Source organism: Porites lutea, chromosome 12 (assembly GCF_958299795.1).
Source record: "Porites lutea chromosome 12, jaPorLute2.1, whole genome shotgun sequence".
NCBI classification, from domain to species: Eukaryota; Metazoa; Cnidaria; class Anthozoa; order Scleractinia; family Poritidae; genus Porites; species Porites lutea.
This window is the reverse complement of record NC_133212.1, coordinates 3,223,295-3,248,617: the sequence shown is the minus strand read 5'-3', so window position 1 is coordinate 3,248,617 and position 25,323 is coordinate 3,223,295. Positions and strand designations below refer to the sequence as shown.

Below are 25,323 nucleotides of genomic sequence, written 5' to 3'. Positions count from 1 at the left end.
CAAACGTATTTTAATATTTAAACGGTAGATATAGGCATATTTTTATCCCCTAAAATTTTTCATCTGTTCGGATTTCCCAGCTGAAAGTCTAGTGATCCGAAAATCATAGGGATCAAAACTTACCGTTTCGAAATTTTCAGCCAAAAAAAAAGGTCCCGAAAATTCTAGGTAACCTTTTTAGGGTAAAACTCCGTTAAAAATGGGCAATTAAACCATTTTTTAGATGTTCGAAAATCCTAGGAGAGGCACGCAAGCAAGAAATTTCACAACAACTCAGTTTTCCGAAAATTCTAGATCTCAAATCGTCTTCCGAACAGATATTTTCCAAAACTTGAAGTTGGGTGCCCCTGATATGATCTTTATAATTGGCCCGGACATCATCATCAACTTGCCAAAGGGAAGAGGGAGAGAGAAGGTTCGGGATCGAGATCGATCGAATTTCTTCCGCGAACTACTTTATAACCAGTACAAACACTTCAGTATAAGGAATTAAAACACTTCGTTCTAGCTATAATAAAAATGTGAAAAGACAGCAACATAGTATTGTTCCAGTCCCTAGTCTATTATAGGGACTTTTTTATATCGGAGTTTCAATGTAGCAGTTAACGTCTGGCACGAGGGAGATTTGTACACCAAATGATACTTCTTGTGTCAGTTACCCCAACATAAAAAAATTACAAGCTTTATCAACTAAGCTGACCAGTAACGTAAATTGTTGAACGTTCTGGAAGACATTTATCAGCTGGCGTTTCGACAGCTACACCTACCCTTCTTGTTCCCAGCGAATCCGATATGGGCTCGGGCGAGAAAGATAAACTTATGAATTCCTAGCCTTAGGCCGCCAATTTGCTTTAACGACTCAGCTGAGAAAAGTCAAATTTCTGCGATTCGTTTCGTTACTGAAGGCACCACACCACTCTAAAAACTAACCGTTTTAACCATTCACAGAGTGAAAACATTTTGAAACAAAAGAAAAAGAAACTTTAGATTTCTCTTAATCCATGACTAGACTGAGAAAATTGGCTTCGGAAGCCATGACCATTAAAAGCTATTAAACAGTACTTTCCGGTGGAAATGCCTCAATACGCCGCCATGCGATAGGGTCCAACTTCTTAGGGCCTGCGAGGAAAGGAACCATTTACGGTTTCTGGCGATGGTCCTTATTTCCAGAGGCTCAGGATATGAGTGGACTTAGTGGACCTCTGTGTACATTTCTCGTGGCTTGGTTCCTCTGCGCGGTCGTGGCCTTGGGACTGTGGCGCCATGTTTGGGCGATTTCCTCAGCGCATGGTATTTCCACGCTTCGGAAATTTGTTTAATCTAGGGCGGAAATAAGATGGGGGCATGTAAACTTCCTTGTGAGCTGTTATCGACCTTTTAGTAAGCTAAAATGAAAGCTACAGAGCAGCATTTCCTAGAGGCGCTGTTTATTGGCTACCTGTTCAAGCCTTCGAGCCCAAACGCTGGTGAACCATTTCTTAACTCAGCCTACGTAACTGACGGTATTGTTGGAAAGCGCGTTCGAACGAGCGGGGGAACCGCGAAAAAAGTTTCTCTCGTCACCTTTTCCCCATTATTCTCGCGGGTTCACCTCTCGTTTGTAGCGCGCACGTTCCCAAACAAAACCGACAGCACAGAGTGTGGACTCAACTGTGGGGAGAATGAGATTTAGATTGAAGTTAACAGCAAACGGCGAACATCAGATCAAAGACAAAACTTCTCAAATAACGAAATAAGCAGATTAAAATGGTGCTAGATAATTGTTTTGCATGAATCTGGCGCAAAACGTCTTATTTTCGGGTAAATATAATGAACTGTAAACGACAAGAAAAGGGAAATCCTGGTCAAGTGATACAAACTGACGTTTGCCGTACACGTGATTCTAAGGGTATGTTCACACTGTCCCGGATAGGTTTTTTTGCCGACACAAAAAAACTATCTGTTATAGTGTGAGCACCTATCTGGTATGTGACTCTCCGCTTTTGAGATAGGCGCGCCGTTACAGAAATCGCGCCAAAATCACCGTTCTTATGTGTGAACAGGTGGCCTGTCCGGTATGGTTTTCCCGCCGACGCAAGAGCTATCCGGTAGTGAGTGAGAACATGGCCTAAATCTCTCTGGTCAAATTAATGGTGTATTTCAAGACGGTTTAATAAAAAAGTTGGTTGCAGCGAATCGACTTTATGATGCAGCGAATCGACTTGCAGCGAAACGACCGTAAACCAAATTAAAAATCTCGCGCTTACCGGAATCATTTTATCTTTCTCGTTTTCTTGTTCAACTTGTTTCAGCTCTTCTGGTGTTAGTAATGACAGCCTGACATGTTTGATCACATTCTGAGCAACCTCGGCTACTGACTTACCAAGAACAACCTGTAATAAGAAACACAAAACAGAAAAACGCACCTCAGTGAAAAAAAAGTGTTGCTAGCAGAGATCTTTCTGGAGTAAACCCAAAAATTGTAGATGGCGAGCAGTATGTTTCTTAAGGGGCACTCTGGTCATGCATGGTTGTTTTTTGGGAGAACTGATGTTGAGTAATCGGTTTAATGACAGGGTTTCCACATTGTGGCTCCTCATCTGTTACTAATAACTATAAAATAAAAATATGTATCAAATATTTACAATAAAAATATACTAAAACATAGAATAAATAACGATAAAAAGAGAAAGTACTTACAATGATCGTATGAATAAAACTTAAAGAAGATAAGCTGGCCTGTGTCCGGTTCTTTAAGAATTTAAAAATGCGCTAACTAATAGATTAAAATCGTCACATTTTTTACGATTATCAGGAAGGTTATTAAAAAGGGCAGCCGCAGTGTCCTGAATGTTCCATTATCCAGAGGAACTTGTGTGGAAAATAAAATAAAATAAAAACAGCCCCTATGTATTAAAAGTTTACTTTAGGAGTAAACACAGTGCCTTACAGAATTGACTGTGGCCCATTCCCTCACGGCTGCAAGAACCTCCAACTCATCCATCATCAGTTTATCACTTTGGAGTAGTTGTGCCAAAGCCTCCTCGGACAACTCGTGAAAACCTTTTGTTCTGAAAACACTTTCGGTGTTTTCTTCAATGAATTCTAAACAGCGTTCTCTTAACTCTTCCTGTCCATAAGTAACAGCAATCTAGGTGAAAAGGACAAAATGTGCATTAAGTGTTTTGCTAAAGCTGTCTCTGGCAAACCATTTTAGCTCAAAATATAAATAAAACACACCACACAAATCATATGGGTTCCTTCTGTAGGTACCAGAGGCTCAGATTACGTACCACAAAAGAAACAATACAACCAAACAATAAAGCCTTCAGGAGAACTCTATTGTTTGGTTCTTTTGTTTCTTTTGCGTTGACAGTACGCGCACTGAGAAAAACATAACAAACGCAGGTAAAGACGTGTAAAACCTGCATCTATGAAAATTATACAAGCAAGGGGGCTATATTTTCTAATCACATGATTTCCATATTATTGGTCAATTTTATCCTTAGCTCAAATATTATAACACTTAACCTGCAATTAGGGTTAGCGCAGGGCAAAGCCCAGGATGGGGTTGTGTGGTGACATGCGAAGGTCTTATGTCCAAGCCAGGGTGTAGAGGCTGAGTGAGTGAGTGAGTGTCAGATATTATTATATTGTTGTTTGTTTTGGGTATGATAATGCACAATAATGTTTGAAACAAGGGGATTAATACTTGAACCAACAATAAAACATATGCATTTACAAACCTGCATAGCTTCAGAGGCTGTCTCTATTGCCAGTGTTTCACCAATGAACTGCTCACAAATCTACAAAAAAAAAAAAACAAAGAAAAAGTCAGCCATTCAAAAAGAAGCACACATGCACACTAAGTCCTTCGTAGTCGTGCGGTTTTGTTTTGTCAGACCTCCAGGGCTTGAACTAAACTTGACTTCCAGTGCTTTCCTGGGAACACTTAGCTTCTTGCTTGTCTTAATTAATGATTTCGTTAGAGGATGTGAGTGAGTTTTAAAAGTTACTCGCCCCAGACCTCCAGACAGGACTCTTTTCGAGCCCTGAGCTCTCATTACTCCATCCTTCCCTTGGCCACTTTGAGGCCTAATAAACTCAGTCCGCTCACTTTATAGCTTTTCTGCTGTAAAACGCATGAGCTAGACTTGTGGCAAGTTTAACATGTAAATTGGCTGACGAATATGAAAGAAATCACAGCAAATCACCTTTTGAAGTTGTTCCAGATTGTATTCCATGGCACACCCCATTATATCCATTACCTACAAGAAAATAACATTATTATCAGGCAAGTTTATACTTTAACAGAGTGAAGGTGCATAAAAAATATAGGGTACAACAACCCTCCAAGTAGCGACCATTTTGGTCACCATGGCGCCTAAAATTCTGGAGCTGGCGACTTGATTTGTAAAAAGGTCTCCCTAAACCAAAAGAGTTGGTTGCCAAATGGCAACCAAGCAAAAACTTTAACTTGGAGGGTTGTACAAGACAGATGGGAATGTGAAAAATGAAAGATTGGAACGTGAAAACTGTAAGATTAGAATGTGAAAATTTGTAAGATTGAAACATGAAAAATCAAAGATAATGGAACATGAAAAATTTAGGGAGCTATAAAGACTGGGGCTGGCTCAACACACTGTAAGTCCCACAATATTTTTGATGCTCCTGCTATACAGGCTAGATTTTCAGATGGGCCAAAATCGCCCATTTCAGTTTTAAGCAAGAATCATTTTACAATATTTACAAAAATCATGACAACAGTGGTCTTATTTGTTTAATTATCTAATACTGATCCCAAGGGAGGGGAGGAAGGGAAGTTGCCTTCTTGTGCAAACTCACCAACCCTCCCCCACAAGGACGAAGGAACAAAGCAAACTCACGTTTTTACTGTTCAATGTGCATGTATTGGTGTAAAGAAATTCCAGAAGAGACATAAAGACTTCGGGTGTGACATCAGCTAGAACGAGTGGTACATCTTGTTGATCAGGTTTCTGTCTGGCACTGTCTTTTTGATCCAACAGCATTGCTTTGAAAACTTCACACCTTTATTAAAAGAGAAGGGGTTAACAACTAAGTACTTATCTGTTAAGAATATTGCAGGTGGAGTTAGTGACCAAGAGAAAAAAATGACAGCATAGGGTGCAAAGAAAGTCATTTTTACAGCTTGCCATTCGGGCAAGCTGAGGCTAGCATATACTAGCCCAAACGTCATTTCAACCAGCCCCAAAACGTTTTGACGAGCAGAATTGATTTCACAGTTCTTTTGTAATTTGAATTCCTCAAAAAACTTCACTTGCCCATCAGGCAAGTTAAGAACAGAATTTACTAGCCTGATAGAAAATACACTAGCCCCGGGCTATCAGACACTACTTTCTTTGCATGCTGCAGCAGCTTATCACACAAATCGACAACACAGTCTGAGAAGAACAGCCGACATTTCATGGTGTCACTGCTGGTTTCCCTACAAAATGACTTCTGAGGAAAAAGCACAGAAATAAACTATCACTACCCAGATCTGGGTGGTGCTTTTGAATGGTAAGGCCGCGAAGGAAATTAACAAAGTTTCAATCAATCAGAAGCACAACCTAGACCTGGGTCGTGACACATCACCAGTGTGGAATTTTTGCAGTTTTTCCTTAGACGTCCTTTTGGGGGTTTGGGGGAAACCAGCGGTAGCATCGTGAAATGTTAGCTGTTTCTCAGGCCACTACGCAGTCAAACCTCCATCACCCTTGATCACTCCTAGACCAAGTTTTGACAATTTGGTTGTCACTCAAACTTCTAATCAATTACTACAGTCTACTAGAACTATCATAAATTCAAAAGGGGAAAAATGTGCATAATTTGAATCATGCATGAAAAATTATGCATCATTGCATTTGGTTTGACTCATGTTAAGTCCAGCATCTGATAGGGGCACCCAACGTCAATTTTTGGAAAATATCTGTTCGAAAGACGATTTGAGATCTAGAATTTTCGGAACATTTTTTGTAAAATTTCTTGCTTGCCTGCCTCCCCTAGGATTTTCGAACATCTAAAAAATGGTATAATTACCCATTTTTAATGGATTTTTACTCTTACAAGTAAAAGGTCACCTGGAAATTTCGGAAGCCTTTTTTCTGGCTAAAATTTTCGAAAAGGTAAGTTTGGATACCTAAAATTTGCAGATCACTAGACTTTCAGTTAGGAAATCCGAACAGATGAAAAATTTTTAGGGGAATAAAAATGCCTATATCTACCGTTTAAATACTAAAATATGTTTAAGAATGCTATGTTTAAGTGGTTTTGAACAATATTCTTGTTGGGTGCCCCTGATCTGAATCAACGCTGGTCCACAAACCCAGCTGAGTTGATCCACATTCATGATCAATTAGCCGTTTTGAATTGATTTAGATGCTGTATATGACATGAACTTAATTTGATTCAGCTCACATGATGTATGGCGTCTGAACCGGGCCTAACAATATCAGCGATTAGTTACACTCATGATGTCTTACATACCTAGCCATTAGTATTGCTTTGTTGGCTCGAACTACTTTTCTGTTTGCTCCGACAATGAACTTCACATCACTGCAGACAGTACATAATATGAAAAATATGGCTTTTAATCATTGACAACAAGATCACATACACTGTGTTCTTTCTTATTTTAGTTAATTGTATTGATCAAAATGCCTCTTAAACGGTTGACAGTGACTGTTTTAAAATAATGCCCTGTTTGATAATTACCCACAGCCAAATTCGAGTACAATCCAAATTTATCTTACAAATGAGAATGCGAAGATTTAAGATTTAAGTAAAGTTAATTTTGGCAAGGACTTGGCAAGTTGTCAATGACTACTTTTCACGATCAAATAAAAGACGAACAACCATTTGCGTAATAACAAAAATTTCCTGAAAACTCGGCTTCTTATATTTGCAATGTCCATGATTGCAAACTTAATTAAATTGAATTTGTTTATTTATTTAACCACTCTTTTTCTCTAGTCTTTCTTGTGATCTATCTGTATATGTATAACATACGTGTAACCACTGCTCGCCTCGACTAGCTAACCTGCTAACTGCGGGCAGTGGATATTGCTTTCTGTAAACTTTGTGATAATTAATAAACAGTTGAAACAGTTGCAAAGTTTGAACAACACACTCGATCAAATCAAAGTGATATTTAGTTCATCACAAACCTGAATTCTTTCTTGTCAATAATTCCTCTCATATCGTCAGCGAATGCCCAAGGGCATCCTGGAATGGATCGCTCTTGGGCCATATTAAACTTGCACGAAGAACAATCAAAGGAAAATCACATTTCGATCAAATATTCTCCAAAAAAAAAAGCGCGCGTCTTTGTGTTTATCTGCCAGGCGACAATCAACAACACAATACAGGGAGTGGGAACGAGTGCCATGAGTGGTTTTCACGGTCATGTAAACAAGAACGAAATGCTCTGGCAAATATTTTCATCAAACTTAGAAGGGGGCTTCAGAAATCCTCTAAGGTACCGCTCAGAAAATGATACAAAAGGCCAGCCATTTCGGCTGAAACCAGGGCAAAACAAGAAAATTTAGAACTGGACAGGCTTCTATCATTTATAGCGGCCCGGTAAGGGGGTAGGGAAGGGATTAGGAAAAATTTAATTTGGCCGTGTTCCTCCTGAACTCCTTAACCTATTTCACACCCAAACGATTCAAATCTTGGATGAATTGAGGTTTCTGGCTAAAAGACTACCTACGCCTCCACTAAGTCAGAATCGAATGAATAAGTCAACAGTAACACTTACTTCTCACTTAGGACAAAATGTTGGCTTAGGGGAGGGGTAGGTAGTCAATTACCCAGAGGCCTCAATTACTTCAAATCTCTTTACCATTTCAGAGCAATGGGTAAAACACGTGCCCTTTGGCGCCGCACTTAGCTATATAGCTGAGCGACTGCATCCTATCCCCAGTCCTCCTTCCACCACCCCAGGGAAACAGCAAAATGTCCGTTAGGTAGACGGGCTTATTTGTTTTTTATCGCCTCGGATGGGAACACTAAGCTTATAAGAAGCTGGGAGAAAAACGAGAGTATTTTCCCCTAGGTGGTAATTCAGACGCTAGACTACTTGTCTTCACAGATCCCTTCACATTGTCCTGTTTATTGTTGTTGATTATCATTTTACAAATACAATTTTAGATTTGTATGCATGCAGTTATGCTTCATGACTTTGTCTGGGTTAACCATTTGACACAGTTGTATTTCGGTGTTTGTGAAAGACACTGTGTAAATAATACTCTAGATTGAAAAGCGCAAAAATGCTTTATTGATCTTACCGTATCAACTATTATCAACTAAAATGCTTTAAAACGTCGTGGGAGTAGAAATGTTCCACTATTGCAATTAGTAAAAAATAGCTGCTCGTAAGCAAACCCAGATATTTACAACAGTTTCTTTTTTTAATTCAGTATGTATGTTTGGGTATGGTAATGTATGCTAAAACATTTGACACAAAGGAAAAACAAAAATTAACCGAAATAAAAAATTAACCACAACATGTACACGCAGTAATGGCCACACAAGAATCTTTCACTCCACTTTGTCCTATCCGCGTTTTTGCGATCCGGTTTTTCGAATTTTGAAGGACACAAGGCCAACTCTCTATAAAACGGAATCATAACTAGTTGTCCTTTTGAACTACGTATTCACCTTATGGAGTCCAACATAGCCCGCGTAGCAATCGATTTTTTGGTGTTTCTCGGTAGCGTTTTGTAAATAAAGATGTCAAACGAGAAACCGATGAGGGAGGGGGCAAGAGAAAGTTCTTTCCCTCTCCCCTTCCCCTTCGTTTTCCCGTTTGAACTCGGCTCAGATTTCGCGCGGCTGCATCTCTTACTTCACGAAACACAAACAAAACACACACCTACAAAAAACAAACGCCACCTACGCGGGCTAATTCCAAGGTTGGCATGGGCTATCCTAGTGAGGTGTCCGTCTGAAGATTGTATGGAAAAATTTCCAGCATTTTTAATTTAATCACTGCATGTTAGTGACGAAATTTCTTTTAAAAGCTGTATACGAAAAGTATGCCTCTTTTCTTAACAGCCAGGAAGCTAAAAAAAATTTATCCTTCGAAAACCAAACCTTCAAGCTTATTTGGTTTATTTACAATTCAAGGCTACAAAAAGTTAAGACCAGGAAAAGTATTGCAAGGAATGTAGTGTTCGCAGTGACTTGATGATTCTGTTTGAATAGAACTTAGAACGGCTACAGACCAGTATACGACGAGTATGACCGGTTACAGGCAAGGCTTGACAAAACCTGTGTTTTGATGACCGTTTTATTAAGGAAAATTCTTCCTTGCAAATGAAGACACATGTAAGACTTTATCTTCATCCTTTGATTTGGACAAACGTAAGCTTGGCTTCCGTTTGCCTTAGATTTTTGATGTTATACGAATTCCCTGAAAAACAAAACAGAAGATAACTAAGAATGGTCGCCGCATAATGAAAAAAAATCTTTACAGTTCCTCGTTCCGCGTATATATGTAGATTTTGACCAACGAAAACACACAAGCAAAGGGGAGGAAACTTGTCGAAAGAGATGAATGTTCAAAGGAAACAAATGGGAAGCTGTTGCGCGTCCAAAAGTATAGCGAAAAGTAAACGCTTAGGAAAACCCCAAGTCCGGTGGTTTCCTATGCTGTGCAAACAAGACCTGATGAGGCCAAAACGGCAGTCCACGGTTTGCTAACCTCTGCGTCGGACATTTCTTTTCGAGCCCACGAACCCATGAAAAGGTGTTTGAAATCTGCTATGAAGCAATTAAGCTGGTTTGTAGGTAAGATTTTGACTTTAAAATCTGGCTTTCGCACAATAAATTAACGGGCACTTTTGACGACAGCGCCACACACTCTTGAGATAAACATACATAGCAGTGTTGTAGGTCAACCCTTGGTGCCAGAGGCTTTTCTTACGCAGTTTCCCGTTTCGGCCAAGTCTTAATTAGTGAAAAACACGCGCAAAAATCGGGTTTATTCCCTCAAAAAAGCGGTTATCATTTTCTCGTGGCTTTGCAACCCGTGGCCTCGGCTCTGACCGAAGATGTGTCGGCCGTAAGGCCGACCAGCATCTCACCGCAAATGTCGCACGCGAGAGAAAAAAAATTGTACCCAGTGTAGGGTAAGCCCATAGAAGGTATAAAATTCATAAAAAGTAATAAAACTCACCTTGAGGAACAAAAAAGGTCGATCCAGTACCAAGAACGACAGAAGACTGGTGAACTGTGACCATGATGCGGCCTTTTATGACGTAAAACACCTTCAAAAAGTTAAAACAAACTACAAGTCAGAGTTCTTAATCGGAAATTAATCGAGGCTCTTGTCTCGATGTAGTCTTGAATGTCAAAGTTACTTTCGTTTTTTAAAATACCCTTTCTTATGTTTATAACTGGCACAAAATTTCGCGCCAGTTTTTAGCCAATCAGAAAGAAGAAATATAATCAATTACTACTTGGTCACACGCGTTTTCCCGCGCTTTTGGTGGGCTGCATTTTATTTCGTCGACCATTGATTCGTTCATTTGATTGTCTGTGTTTGCCATTGACTAAAGTAGATACCTTGTTTGTTTTTATGACAATGAATTGAAAATGCTCTACCATTACAAGAAAACAGAATAGTTTAATTACAAATTTAAACCCTTCGCACTGACCCCTCTCCTAATTTACCAATTTTTAGCTACGATGTCGAGTTGAATTAATCACGAAAAAGTACGGGGAGTCAGTTTTCAGCGAAGTCTCATACCAACGATTGCATATCGCAAGGCCCCTGATTTCTGTAGTTTGTTTCCCATACGTCGAATTGCTCAAAATGAGAATAAGTAATAGCTTATTCAAATCTGTTTTGCAAAAAGGAGTGGCAAACAGTCGTCAAAAACTACCACTACATTTTGCGGCTCACGATGAATAACACAAAACTCACCATTGTATCGTTGCGAACAAACTGTCTCCCTTTCTCGGCTCCAGGCCTCAAAATCACTTGTCCACCCCCAAAGAGTGGCTGCGAAATGAACTTGTGAACGAGAAGCGGGTCATCATCCTGCGCGGGTTTACCCGCAGGATTCGAGAAGTTTAACATGCCTGGAACATGAAAAATGTCTGGAAGGAAAACGTCGTGGTTAATCGCCCTGCGCTTCTTTGGAAAAATGAAAAGACAATCTGGGATGCACACGAACTCAAAGTTGATTCAGTTGGAATCAATACTATCATGACTAGTTATGATAACAATTTATAGAGATGTGGAAAGAAAAGCACAATCAACAATGGCAAAATAGTGAGGTGCCCAAAATGTGACGTTCTTCACTCACCCATATCGACATCTTCGCTGGTTTCGGGGTTAAGAACGATTCCTTTAGGGTTGGTCACTTCTTCAAACCCTTCTAAGCCCTCCTGCAGCAAAAAATTCCAACTGTAAATTCCAGCTTTAAAACTATGCTGTTTGAAGTGGACGTATAATGGAGGGGCGGTGGGAAGCTTTTAAGCGGCGTGAAAAAAAAGCAACAGCTTACGCAAAAATGAAGCCAAAACGTAAGACTAAAATAAAACACTTCATATCATGATATCAATTAGTCTGCTACACAGCCGTTTTTAGTGTCGTCACGCAACCCTCCTCCCCAGAGTTGCGTGACGACACTAAAAACGGCTGTGTAGCAGACTAGATATCAATCGGCTACTGACTAATATACGTTTTACCATTAAAGAGCTGCAAATAACAGTCGTTCATCTTCATATTCCATGGCCTTTTCAAGTTTTCCCCGACCTTCGGTTTAGCTGTCACTAATCTATCAAACAAAACTTTAATTTTCCATGACCTTCCATGACTGAAGATTGAATTCCATGACTTTCCAGGCCTGGAAAATGAAATTCTTAAATTCCACGACTTTCCAGGTTTTCCATGACCTGTACGAAACCTGGACAATGTTTTGTGGCCGGACATGATGTCCACACAAAGGTAATACCAAGGACTATTCGTGGATACGCAATGGATCCTTAACTGAGTTCGACCAAAGTGATAACTTAACAAGGCTCTCCTGATTGAACAAAAAAACATTTGCAGCTCTGCCTTTACTAGTGTCTTAAGCGTACGCTTTTGAAACGTCACAACAAAACGAGTGATTGGCTAGACTTTTTTCTTTGTTTTGCGTTTTAAGAAGCTTACTTGAAAAACCCTTCATCAAATACTTACATTATCAAGCTCTTCTTCCGAGGATTCCATAGCGTTTACTAAAAAAAGTGAAACAGACGAGCAGTAAACTCAAAAACTTGACCTGCTCCCAATGTATGGGTATAGCACAGTAGGTTGAGCACTGCAGCTCTACCGCCGACGTTATGGTCTCGAATCCCATTGAAGCCCTAAGGTTTTTTTCGGGCTTAATTCGTAATCGCTTAAATGGCGATTACAACTGCAATGGTAATATCTGCATTTAAATTTGTATTTCCGCAGTTCATATTTTCCAGTTCATTCTAAACTAAAACGATTATGCCCCTGGAACGTCAATCATTTTAAAAGTACAAGTTCAAAAGAGATACCTGACTTTGGCTTCTTTTCGACACGTTTTTTGGTCTGTTTTGTTTTTCTTCTTGGCTTTGGTGTAGGAGTTGGGTTTCTTATGACTTTTTTTATGCACCAACCCCCTGACAAAAGAAAGTACAGCAACAACATTAGGCCTTGACGGTTTGATTTGTGCCTTCTCGTGTGACAAAATCACACACTACCACCCACTAGAAGCGAGTAACACACCATGTTGTGAATGACCATAAATACCCTTCACTAGAATAGATAAGATAAGAAAAAGTTCTGGCTTTCGTAGAAGATAGACTCCTAAATATAAATGTTGAGAACAGTTTCTGTCCGAGAAACAAGATCCGATTCGAATTAAAACAACAGGACCCCAGTGTTCTAGTTTCCATGGAAACTGTAACCTCAAAGACTAACTCCAATTACATCCCAATCAATTTCTCTTAGATACATCAAGTGTTCCTAAGGTCTTGCCCAGTCCTAGAATTCATGCCAGTTGGAGTCTAGAATACGCATGGTGTAGTTGAGTCTTTTGATATGAGCGCAATCAACTGTAGAGTGGTGGAAGAACTGTGATTGTGACAAACTTACTGACTTGTGACATTGTTGGTACTGAACTATCATTGCTGCTGGAGGCAAAATTGACATAAAAAGGAGAAGAAAAGGTGAGAAAAGAGGAAAGAAAAAAAGAGTCGATGGCAAAGAAGGATAAAAATCATTCCCATCTACTCTACCTGACTTTCGTCGCTCATAATCTATTCTCTCATTCTTCCAGTACTGTAATGGCGGCACAATAGTTCGCTTACTTCTTCTTGTGCTTTGTTCATCTGACACGTCTAAATCAAAAAACCAAAAGAATCAAGCAAAATTTCCATACAAATCATTCTCTGCAAAGAGCTTTCGCCATTTTTGACAACGAGAAGACTGCTCCTCGAATTGCATCACATGTAAAATATCCATTTTTGTCCAATTTTTTAGACGAAAGTAACCCCAAATCGACATATTAGTGCAAGAATGAGTGGATCTACATAAGAAATTTTGAAGCCGTTCAAAAAACTCGCAGTCGTTATTATCAGGTTTAAAATCTCGAGTTTAACTCCTGCTCGTTTTTTTAACAGTATACATGGCATATTATAATAATACTTTTATTTATACTATACATACTTAATAGAAAACGTTAATTGATCGTATTGAAGTTAATGAAAAAGATAGGGCAGGATTAGGGAAAAAAGAAACTGTCTATTTCCTCTCTAGATAGGAATAAACTGAACAGAAATAAAATGTAACACTGGGGTTTAAAAGTGAACATTACGAGAAAATAAGTAGAGTTCAGTTAGCAGTTGTCTACATAACAGCGACTTTGAAGTAGTTTACGTATCGTCAAGTAGTAGATTTACCAAACAGCACTGACTTCACTTGAAGACAGAATTTTAGAAGTCAGAATAATGAAAATCAGAAGAACACAACTCACCTTTATGGTGCTCAGCGTCATTAGCGAAAGTAACCTCTTCATCAGGATCGATGACTGAATCACCAGTGCTAGACGCACCACTAGCAGATCCAACGGACGACCTTATGGTCTTCGTGCTCCCAGGAGTGAATGTCCTGTCTGTTGACCTGAAACTGCTGTTTTTGGAAACGAACGATAGTCCAGGCAGAGGGGAACACTTGGAGGTTTCAGACACGGAAGGGTCTTGGGGCGAAGGTGCGACGAATGGCGCAGAGGCAAAGCTGACCGTTGAAAGGCGGTTCCTGTTGGGTTGTTTCGCTGGTAACGCGCTCTCGTCATCAGCGTCATTTCCATCCGAGTGAGTTTTGTCTGTGTTCATTTGTCTCTTCCTGGACGCTGTTGAAAGAAAGAAGGGATCGACGCAAGTTTCTCGGAAACTACCCACGTACCCCTCCCCTACAACAACATTAACACACACTGCTGACTTACGGCAAAATGTTGGCTCAAGGGAGGGGTGGGTGGGCGAAAGTTTTAGGCCTTCCACTTACTATTAGAGTAAGTAATGGGACATGATGTAGATACCACTTTTGAGCCTGAGGATGGAATACCAGAGTGGGAGCATTTAAATTAAAGCTACTGAGCAGCACTTTCCTGTGGTATTGTTTATCACGCTTTAAGGTAATTCTAACTTTTTGAGTCTGTGTATGAAATCCATGGTGTGACCATACCAATGATGGCCACTGAACAGTACTTTCCTTTGGTTCTGTTTATTATATTGTACTAGGTGATTCTAACTTTTGAGTCTGTGGATGAAATCCTGAAGTGTGACCATTCAAATGAAAGCTACTGAGCAGTACTTTCCTGTGGTACTGTTTATCACGCCATAAAAGGTGACTCTAACTTCTGAGTCTGTGGATGAAATCCTATGGTGTGGTAGGCAATGAAAATGTTACTGCTCTTAACTAATAGCTATGCCAGGTGCTTTTTCAAAGATCTCAATCTGAGCAAGATCAGATGTCCAAAATAATCATTCATACTTATAAACAATACCTGCATGTGTTCGCACCACACGACCACCAGACTTAAGAATCGACTTCAATTCAGTGGCTGGTTTACCAAGCGCGGAAAGTGGTCTTGGGGTCGTATCCTCAGATGGAATTTCTTCAAAAGTCCTGCCTTCAACTCCACCATCTTCGCTCACTGAATAATCTACATCACCTTCGTCATAGCCTTCGTTTTCATCGGCATTCTGCAGTGATTTCTCGTGACCATCCTTGGAACTCTTGGCGCTGTTTTTTTGTGCCACTGATTTTTTTCCTCCCTTAGAGTTGCCGCCAGACTGAGCGCCTCCACCACTTTTCCTCGAATTCACTGCAACCCAAGTTTTTGCGCTACGTTTCCCAGAATTCAACGCAGCTTCTTTCTCAGTTAATACTTCCTCTAATCTAGGTTTTTTGGCGTATGTTCCCTGCTCAGATTCAGTAGTACTTTCGGGACTACTCGCCGACACAGAAGCTTTTGAGCTGTTCACTTTATTTGCTCTTCGTTTTACCTCATATGGTGGTAATACAGAGGGCTTCCGCCGTCTTCTTCCCGTGCCACTGTTGTCCTTTTTCCTGGATTCTAAGCTGGATGAGGCATTGTTTGAAACAATGGTACTACCACTTCTTGTTTCCTGTTCAGCCTTCTCAGAGGAGGACTGATCTTCGTCCAACTCATCGACAGTATCCAATGCCATAACCCTGCTATTGTTCGCCATCGCATCACCTGTCGCGTAAAGCTCATCTTCTTGTCCTGTGTCTTCCGATTCCAAGACTCCATTATCTTCCTGATCTTCAACGTTGGGAACTACAGCGGAATCGGCAATATTGCCTTCTTCTTCATCTTGGTTGTCATCCCTTCTTTCAGTATTTGCTTGCCTTTTCCTCGAAGCCCTGGTCTTTCTTTTACTTGCTCCCGCTTTCCCGTCTCTTTTGCCTACCGAAGGCATGTTTACTTTTTCTTCTTCATCTTCCAGTCTTGAACCACCTCCAACGCCTTCTTTTCCCCCGTTTCCACCTTTTCTGTCGATTAAGGCATCCTCCGTTTTCTTCCTTTGCGCTCTGGTCTTCTCTTGACCAACTTTTTCGTATCCTGTGTTATTAGACCCCGCGTTCTCGTCGTCTATAACATCGTCAACACCACCTTCTTCATCTCCTTCCCCATCGCCATCTTTCCCTTGGAGTTTGTTATCAGCCTCTTTTCTCCTTTGCGCTCTGGTCTTTCGTCCACTCAGTTCAACTTGTTCATCTGATTCACTTCCTTTTGCGACATTCTTTCTTTGCTTTCCTGTTTTCAGCTCCGCAGGTCTGTCGTGATTGTCGGCACCCACATCACCGCTTTTATCTTCACGGACTTCTACTTTTTCATCTGTCTTTTCCTTCCTTCCTTTCACAGGCTCTTTTTGCTGTTGCCTGATGTTTGGGACACTTCTCCTCCCTTTCCCTCGTTTCTGCTCCTCTTTGTCATGAAGCCCTTCATCAGAGAAAACAGCGCTGGATTTACCATCGTTCTTCGAACTTTTTGACAGCTTCTGTGTTTGTACCTTGGTACCAGGCATACTCTTGGCTCGCCGTTTTCCTTTCTTCGCAACACCATCATTATCAACCTCCAAAGCCTCAGTTTCCGCAACCTTCGAGCTTTCAACATTGTTCTTTCGTCCTCTCGTTACTCTACTTTGCCCTGCCCTAGAACTAAATAACTCCGTTCCTTCATCAACGTCACCCGCGTTGTCAACTTCCACATTATCAATGCACACTTCTCCATTATCCTCGTGTCCTTCAATTGTCGACTCTTCCACCTTTTTCTGCCTTCCCCTTGCAGCATTTTGCTTAGCTTCTTGTTTCCTTCCCCTTGATGACTTGCTTTGGTTTTTATTGTCATTTGACGACCTTCCATCTGCTACATCACCACCATTCTTTATGCCGTGTGGACCATTCTGTTGCCCCTGCACTTTCTTCTGCTTTCCTCTCGGAGCTCTCTGTTTGATATTAACACTTACTCCCTTCTTTCTCACTGGAATCCTTGATTTCTTAACCTTTGGTGCCTGAGCATCATTCACATCTGGTTGACTGTCTGAGCAGGATCCAAACTCTGGCGACATTGTCTTATGTTTTGTCCCTTCCAGAACAAAACTCTCACTCATAACAAAACTCTCCGCTTCGGCAGCAACGGGAGACTCATCTACCACGGTACTCTTTAAATTTTGCGTTGTGTTTCCAATAGTGAGAAATGTCTCATCTTCCTCAATTCCCTCCACATCAATGACTTCTTCATCATCATCAGACGTATCCTGTTGTTTTTGGTTTTGTTTGGCTTTTGTTGCTCTGCTATTTTTAGTCTTTTCTTTGGGTTTGGTAGCGGTTTGAGGGTGGTCATTAGAAACTACAGCTGACGGTGATTCAATCTCGACGTCAACAGCATCATTTTCAGAATCACTGTTCCCTGTCTTTCCATTCTTAACCGCCGTGCAGTTTACATCATGCAGTCCTCTTCTAATATGAAGACAAAGAGAACAAAACACTTACAAACTAAAAAATACACCAGATTAGATTCGACGACAAGGCAACTGCGAGGAGGAAATTTGACTTAAAATTTTTTTTCTCGAGTATTCTCAATAAATAGACATCACGGAAAGCTTTATTTCACTTTTTTTTCACACCAGAAAAGTTACACGGTTACTCTTATTGAAGGAGGTTAACAGCTCTCCCTATTGCAAAATAATAAAACTTCTAACATTTGATAACTCGTTTTCGCCATTACGAAATTCTCGCTAAAACTCGTAGTAGAATGGCGACGGCAATCGCGTTTTCCCGCCAAAATGGCACTGGTTCACGCGCACTACTTAGTAATTTGAAGAAATCTCGTTTTCGTAGTCGTCCTCGTCTTAGAATGTAAAGGTCTCTATTAATGTCTTTCATCACCTCGCCAGCAGGTAGTCTCATCAAGCCCAGAAAGTGCTTCAAGGGGGAAAAGAGTGCCTTTCATCCAGGCATAATTTCCTCTACTTATCATTAAAGGGGTGACAAGCAACTTGTGTCAAAGCATTATTATAATGTTCACAAAACTTCAAATCCAAACTTTAAAACAGAACTGCACTAACAAGAATGATCCTTTGAATAAGTGCCCATTCTTGGTGCTTGGGTGCTTATTAACGGAAATAAGGGGCTGTCCGCACCTGCTGCTTGGGAACCAGTGCCTGGGCACCAGCACAAAATGGTGTTGTGTTCACACTTTGAGTATCCAATATGTGACTGTGTACATAGTTACTCTATTTCGCCCTGTCAGACACCATTTTGAAACATGAGCTTAGCACAGAGAAAAAAGCAGTGGACTACCCAGAACTTACAAACATTGTGTGCACACAGGAACCAGGTGCCCACTTTTGTGCCTGAGCGGGCACTGGCACCCTGCCTGAATTCTAGGGTGGGTACTTGAAAAAATGGTGTGTTCACATTGGTGCCCAGCGACTACCACACTCAGGCACCGTGACCAGGCACCAAGTGTGAACGCTGAAATTGACAGTCAGTATTATAATGAAATAGTTCACTCAATGTGAAAACAAACCTGGCAGACTTTGGCTCGTTGGACTCTGATTCACTTAGCAATTCCCCATGTGAAAATGACAATCTGCAGACAAAGATGTGATACATATGTTGTGTTTAAATTTGTCAATTTCTTTATTGGTTTTACTTTCATTAATGGCCTGTGGCACCCCCTCCCAAGCTCATCTTTATGTGATGAGTTTAACATGAAAGTACATGGGGGTCGATCATCAGCGCTAAACAAAAACTTGAATTCCACTGGACTGTCCTTTAGGAAAGCAGCTCTGAGTCATGGTTTGCTTGCCCAGGGCAACAACTTGCTTGTATTAGCTTATGTTTCAGTTGGAGGATGACTTTCCTGGACACTTGCCTGGAAGTGAGCTTTAACCCTTTACACCTTAAGATCAAAATTTGAATTCTCATTTGTTGCCCCAATTCATTTCCTACAGAAATAGTGGGGAGAAGTTGATAAAATATCAAACAAATTCTTCTTGTGTGATAATGTCCGTAATTCTCATGACCACTCTGTTTTACAAAGTCATTTGCTTGCCTAGCAACAAAAACTACATTCATCTGGAGTGACCAGACAGGACTTTACTGCAGCCCTGGTTCATGCTCATAATTGCGAGGGAGAATTCACAGCTCTCATCTTTTAGTAACCCACACCCTGAGTTCTTTTGGCTTGTCACACAATCCTTCCCAAGAACCCCTGACAAACCCCTTAGAACGATTGTGTAGGAAACTAATGTACATGTAGTATTGACAGCCTTGCTATCTAAATTCACATTGTTCACATCCTAAATGACGGTTCCTACCTCTTGCTGACTGGTCCTCTAACCTCTGGAGTTGGTTCAGAGGATGCAGCATTTTTAATAACAGTTCCAGTCTCATTTGGAGATTCACCAGTTATGGTAGGAGTAGCTGCTGTTTCCTCCTCTTCAGTATTATCAAAGGTACCTTCAGAATTTGTCTTCTCTGACAAGCCAACTTCAGTTGGTCTGTCGTCTGTTTCTGTGTTGCCTGACTGAACTTCTGCCGGAGACAATTCCTTTGATTTATCACCACCTTGAGGTTCACAGAAGATTGTGAATGTCAAATCTTTTTATCATAATAAATTGCACCTTAAGCTCAAAATGTACACGTTGACTTTTAGGCAGTGTGTTTCACAAATATATCACACTGGAAATTCAAAACACTCTCTTCTCCACAACATGAGTCTTTTTTTAACCACTTTTATTTGATAGAATTCCAAAGTTGTCCGGGAGCATATGTACTCCCGTGGTCATTTCATGAAGAAAGCAAGCAACTAGGCTAGTTATGTTCAGGGGACCTAAAAGAACAAGAAAAACAATGTTGCCACTTTTGCAACCCACACGGAGGCATTTTGTGGGGTATTTTAAAAAACAACGGCAAAAGCCCTGTGTGGAAATGAGGCTGAGGATGAAAATTTATCATTTAAAATGTTAGTTTTTTAAATTGAAACTTCTGTTTTTCCAACCTGATTCAGGAAAGTAATCCTCAACATTGTCAAATCCCTTGGAATCTTTTCTTGGGTTTATGCTGAGTATTTTTCCAGTTCTCCTGTTGAAGACAAGTACAGTACAAATCATCAGCAGTTGTCAATGTTGAATATGCAGCTGTTTTATATCAAAATTATTACTGACAGGAAAGTAACAGAAAGTTAAAAAATGTATGTTTTAATGAGTACTATCTTGTATGACAAAATATCTAGTTTGAATCTACACACCTTCCAACAAAATCTTTATCTGAACTTTGTGCATTGGGAACAATATTTTCCTCTTCTGGATCTATACAGGTGAAAAAGCAAAGAGTTAAGGAAGAAACAACAGATATAAACTTATGCAGTTATACTTTTAAGTTTTTCATCAATTAAATTAGGTTGAGACCAATTACTAGTCATTTGCCATAACATTTGGTAGGTCTCACTTAAGATCACGAAATAAATTAAGGTTAGTAGTCTCAGCGTGCAAAGAAAGTAGTGTCCGATAGCCTGGGGTTAGTGGATTTTGCTATCGGGCTAGTGTTTTTTTTGTTTTTAACTTGCCTGAGGGGCAAGTGATGTTTTTTGAGCAATTCGAATAAAAGAAGAACTGTGAAATCAATTCTGCTAGTCAAAAAGCTTTTAGGGTTAGTTGAAATGATGTTTGGGCTAGTAAATGCTAGCTTCAGCTTGCCCGAATGGTAAGCTGTAAAAATGATTTTCTTTGCACTCTGAGTCCTGACCTGAAATATAAAGCTGGAATGAAAGAATACAAAATAAGATTAAGTCTGCTACCTATCAAAAAATAATTATAGCATTGTTTTTTTACACATTTCTGGACCAGATTATGCAATGGTCTCAGGGTCATGACCAACATTTGAAATTGTTTATCTTTATCTAAATAGTTGCAAGTAAAGTACGAAAATAATCTAGAGGGGAAACTTTCTCCAGGGCCGGGTTGTTCAAAGCTGGGTTAAGATAACCTGTAGTTAGTGCTAAATTTGAATTCAGAATTGAAAGCTTAAAAAGTAAATTCAGTTTAATTCTTTTTGTCTACAAGTTGATGATTGGAATCTCTAAAATTAACAGAGAAACTCATCCGAGAAAATGCTTTTGAACACAAGAAAAAGAAACCAAGGTTGGGTTAAGTTTAATCCCGGGTTAAGCACTAATCGGCCTTAGAACAACTGGGCCCAGGAGTATAAATATGTTTAAAAAATTAATCACCGTCCAACCATTATTATTATAGAAACAAGACAAATAGTGATTTGAGGGACATACATTACACTGATTAACTTTCAATTTCTTTCAATAACATGCAATAATCAATAAATCTTAAGCTTCAAAATTGCAGTCCTTGGTAACCTGTACAGGGTTTTCACTAAGATTAAGTAGGTGGCAAAATCTTTGGAATAGGTGGAGAAGGAAAAAATGTGCGGCAAAGACGTGATAAATGCGAGCACTAAAGGTGCAAGCTTCTGGAAAAATTTTGAAATCTAGGCCTCTTAGAATGCATTTCCAGCATTCTGGAGCAAAAATTAGAGTGTTTGAACAAAACACAGACATCATTAAATTTTTTTGACAGCACATGAATATTTTGTAATGCTTGGGTAAAAGTAGGTGGTGAGCTCACATGAAATAGCCGGTGAATTTTGCTGGCCACCGGCACTCATTGAAAACCCTGCCCATATAGTCATCATGCCTGACTGAAGGGAGGATTTCGCTGGACACGAACATTTTTTATGGCACACATGGTCTGATGAGTGACAGTTGTAACAGCACTTTTATTTTTGTAAGAACAACATATACCTGAGTCAGGGAAGTAATCATCTATGTTATCAAATCCAAAGGAGTCTTTTCGGGCATCAATGTTTAAGGGAACACCAGTACGCCTGTAATCAATGCGGCAAGAAACATTAATCAGTCAAGAATTATTTCATTTTCTTAATACACTATGAAGGAGCATTGGACAAAGCCCGAGGAAAGTCTGCATGAGAGGCTACTGAAATCAAAGTACTTCCACTCTTCTGGTCAAGGGCAAGTTGTGTGACATGAATTCTGATCTGTGTTTTCTTTTGCCCAGACTTTTGACCAGTTGAAAAAATTAAATGATTTGATAGAGCAGTGATTTTGTTACCTCTGCGTCCTGCGTCTCCGACACATAAAAATCTCCAAAGACGCAAAATAATTTGTGGTATGCGTCCTGTAAGACGCAAACATAGATCATTGATCGATCTGAAGATGTTTCTGAAGAATCTCCTGTTTGCATGATTTCTGTGGCTGTTTTCTTATGGCTGTTGTGTAACAACACATATTTCATTTTTTCTTTGTTTTTCTTGACAATAGAAAGAGGATATTTGGAACCTGTCTTAAGATTAACTTACTGTGTGGTTACATATATAAATACCCAGGGACCCATGTTTTTGAATTGGGACTCCATGGTTGTGAACTGGGACTCATGAATTTTCACAAGATGAGTCCCAGGACTCACCATGACTATTTGTAACAAAATCACTGATAGAGATGTACACAGGCAGCTTGGAAGAAGAAATCCGAGTACCCCCAACAGGAGTTGAATCTAGTACAGTCAAACCTCCCGTAAGCGACCACCCAAAATGCAAAGACTGAGTGGTCGCTTACAGGAGGTGGTCGCTTACAAGAATCGAGCCACAGGGGGCCTCTTACGCGAAGAGGTCCTGGCACATCTACTTTATGCAAGATAATTTATTGCTTGCAATGTATAATGTATTATGACATGTGTAGTGGCATGTTGTCCCTAAAGTTCTTTGTATCTTCTAAGTAGAATAGTGCACACAGCGAACATAGAGATCAGAGAATGCGTTAAGTGGTCGCTTACAAGAGGTTAAAAACAATGGAAAATCATTAACTGTCAGGCCCAAAAAGTGGTTGCAGTCGCTTACAGGAGGGGGTTGTTTAATAGAGGTTCTAACTGTAAGGTTTTGACTGGGAAAATTTTAGTGTTTTGGATTGGTGGTCATTTATGGGAGGTGGTTGCTTACAAGAGGTGGTCGCATATGGAGGTTTGACTGTATGACTTTCTGGTTAATAGTCCAGATGCTCTCCCACTTAGCTACAGGAGACTTGAGGGAGCCAAGGCCACTAAACTACAATCAGCGACAAAATAGACCTATTTGGCTAACTCAATGTTGTACCCAATTCAAATCTCCCAGGGTTAAGATTCTTTGTGTATTGTATTTGCAATATAATGTGGCATTCACATTTAAATGATATGGAAATTCCTGAAACAAAACGTTTTAACCCCAAAGGGTTTGAATTTGGTACAACATAGAGTTAGCCGAATTGGTCTATTGTTGAGACATTGTACTCAAATAGGGTACCGTAAATCCTCTATTAAGTCCCCCGGAGGGGCTTATTTTTTTCAAGCACTTTTGAGGGGGGGCTTAATAGAGAGGAGGGGCTTAAAAGAGAGGGGGGCTTATTTAATTTAGTAAAACGCATCACCTATAGCAAAAATACCGTGGTATGAGCGGAGTAGACTTACGCGTTGTACAATTAAAGTCACTGTCAAAAGTATTTATTTCACTTGTGGGTGCCTAAAAGTAACAAAAACAAAATTCTTATTCTTCAAAAATGTTCTCTGCAGAGAACTAGAGCGCAAAGTTGAGAAAGTTAAGCCTATGAAGTTGGAGGTCATACAGCCAAAGACCAAAAACAATATGAACTTTCAGCCTGGATAAACCATAACTGATCAGTCAACGTTAATCGTCAATTTTTTTTGTGAAGAATACGGATTGGGGGAGGGGGAGGGGGGGCTTAATAGAGAGGGGTGGCTTATTAACTTTCCTCCTCTAAAAAGGGGGGGGCTTATTGGAGAGGGGGGCTAAATAGAGGATTTACGGTAACTTCAAAGAACAAAAGAATCCACACCCCTCTTCCCTACCCTCCATTCAAAGTTAGGGTGTTTGTTGTTTTCTATAGGTAACTCAAACAGTGGCACAACATTGCATGGAGGAGATGGGGGAGGGAAAGCTTTACATGTATTTTCCCCTTTTGAAGTCAGTAAAGGCCGATTTAGACAGTTTGATTTTTTCTTACAAGTATAGCACTGTACACGACTAGCATACTTCAAGACTTTCAACCATCCACACGCCCACAATTTTCACTTACAACATCCACAATGTGTTGTTTGAATGTCGTGGGTCTAATTTACACGACTCGATCTGTTGTGAAGTCATGATGCATTCTAGTAGTAAGCAAAAATTGTACCATCTAAATCCGCCTTAAAACATCAGAATGCCTTTTTGGGGCGAAGTGTGTCAACCGATTTTGTCGCCGATTGTAGGTTCATGTGACAAACATCCCACATACTGCTTTTAGTGGCCTTAGCTCCCATGAGTCTCCTGTGGGTTTCAGAATCCATCCAGTAGGGGTGCATACAAAAAATGGACTTCCCTGCTCATCAAATAAGAAGCACAAAGTAGTAGTAACTTATCTGTCAACTATCAGTTTTTGAAATGATTTCCTATCACTGATTTTCATCGCCAGACATTTATTACTTAAATTAACTCAAATAATTAATATCTCAAAGAAATAGTACTATTAAGTTTAAGTGACTACCAACCTTCCAATGCATGGATCTTGGAAGGGATCATTTGGAAGATAAAAATCAATGTGCACTGTAGTATTTCTTCTAGCAGCCTAAAAGAATAAAACAATTGACACAATATTCAAATCAGCCTACAATATGAGTTACCAGGCAGCAGCTGAACTGGTGGCCTTGTGAATAACTAACCAATTATCCAAAACACTGACTGTTAGGATCACTAGCTCAGAGGTATTTGATCATGAAGTAACCGATCGCGAGCGAAAAATCGGTGACGCAAAATCCTGAACACAGTGTACCTTTACTTTACGTGTCACTGAACAAATCTTATGCAAATACGGATCGATCGATTCGTACGATCATTTGTCTCCAGCCACGAAAATTTGATTCCCTTAGAAAACGGAACTTTGCAATGCACAGGATAAACTGTTAAAGGTAAAAGCAGAAAAACTTACAAAACTGTAAACAGACCTTTGCTGCAGCCGCCATCTTGATTCGAGCTAAGTTCAGATCAAGAGATTCATTCGACGATCTGTTGCCAGACGCTGCTCACAAAACACATTTCCACTGCCTCTTACACATGCACGTCGGACTAAAACAATCGAGGATCAATAAAAAGCTGTTTCGAGGGTCAAAACTTCGCAGTTCAGACTTTCGCGCTCGAGTCGGTTGAGAAAA

At 40.1% G+C, this 25,323-nt stretch overlaps 2 protein-coding genes across 2 annotated transcripts; both read right to left on the bottom strand.

Moving 5' to 3' along the window:
• Positions 1-421: 421 nt before the first annotated feature.
• On the bottom strand, positions 422-7,336 carry LOC140921324 (BTB/POZ domain-containing protein 19-like). The gene is made up of 8 exons (XM_073371322.1): positions 7,167-7,336; positions 6,487-6,555; positions 4,866-5,028; positions 4,194-4,247; positions 3,726-3,785; positions 2,930-3,130; positions 2,247-2,372; positions 422-1,320 (listed from the first exon to the last, which is right to left on the bottom strand). The coding sequence occupies exons 1-8, from the start codon at positions 7,247-7,249 to the stop codon at positions 1,192-1,194; spliced, it is 885 nt and encodes a 294-aa protein (XP_073227423.1). The 5' UTR covers positions 7,250-7,336; the 3' UTR covers positions 422-1,191.
• A 919-nt stretch (positions 7,337-8,255) lies between these two features.
• Positions 8,256-25,164, bottom strand: LOC140921909 (uncharacterized). The gene is made up of 16 exons (XM_073371905.1): positions 25,117-25,164; positions 24,664-24,740; positions 21,870-21,952; positions 20,307-20,367; positions 20,058-20,140; positions 19,375-19,624; positions 18,582-18,644; positions 15,027-17,509; positions 13,998-14,372; positions 13,261-13,362; positions 12,538-12,642; positions 12,194-12,231; positions 11,316-11,397; positions 10,931-11,106; positions 10,181-10,271; positions 8,256-9,415 (listed from the first exon to the last, which is right to left on the bottom strand). The coding sequence occupies exons 1-16, from the start codon at positions 25,132-25,134 to the stop codon at positions 9,345-9,347; spliced, it is 4,158 nt and encodes a 1,385-aa protein (XP_073228006.1). The 5' UTR covers positions 25,135-25,164; the 3' UTR covers positions 8,256-9,344.
• Between the last annotated feature and the right edge of the window lie 159 nt (positions 25,165-25,323).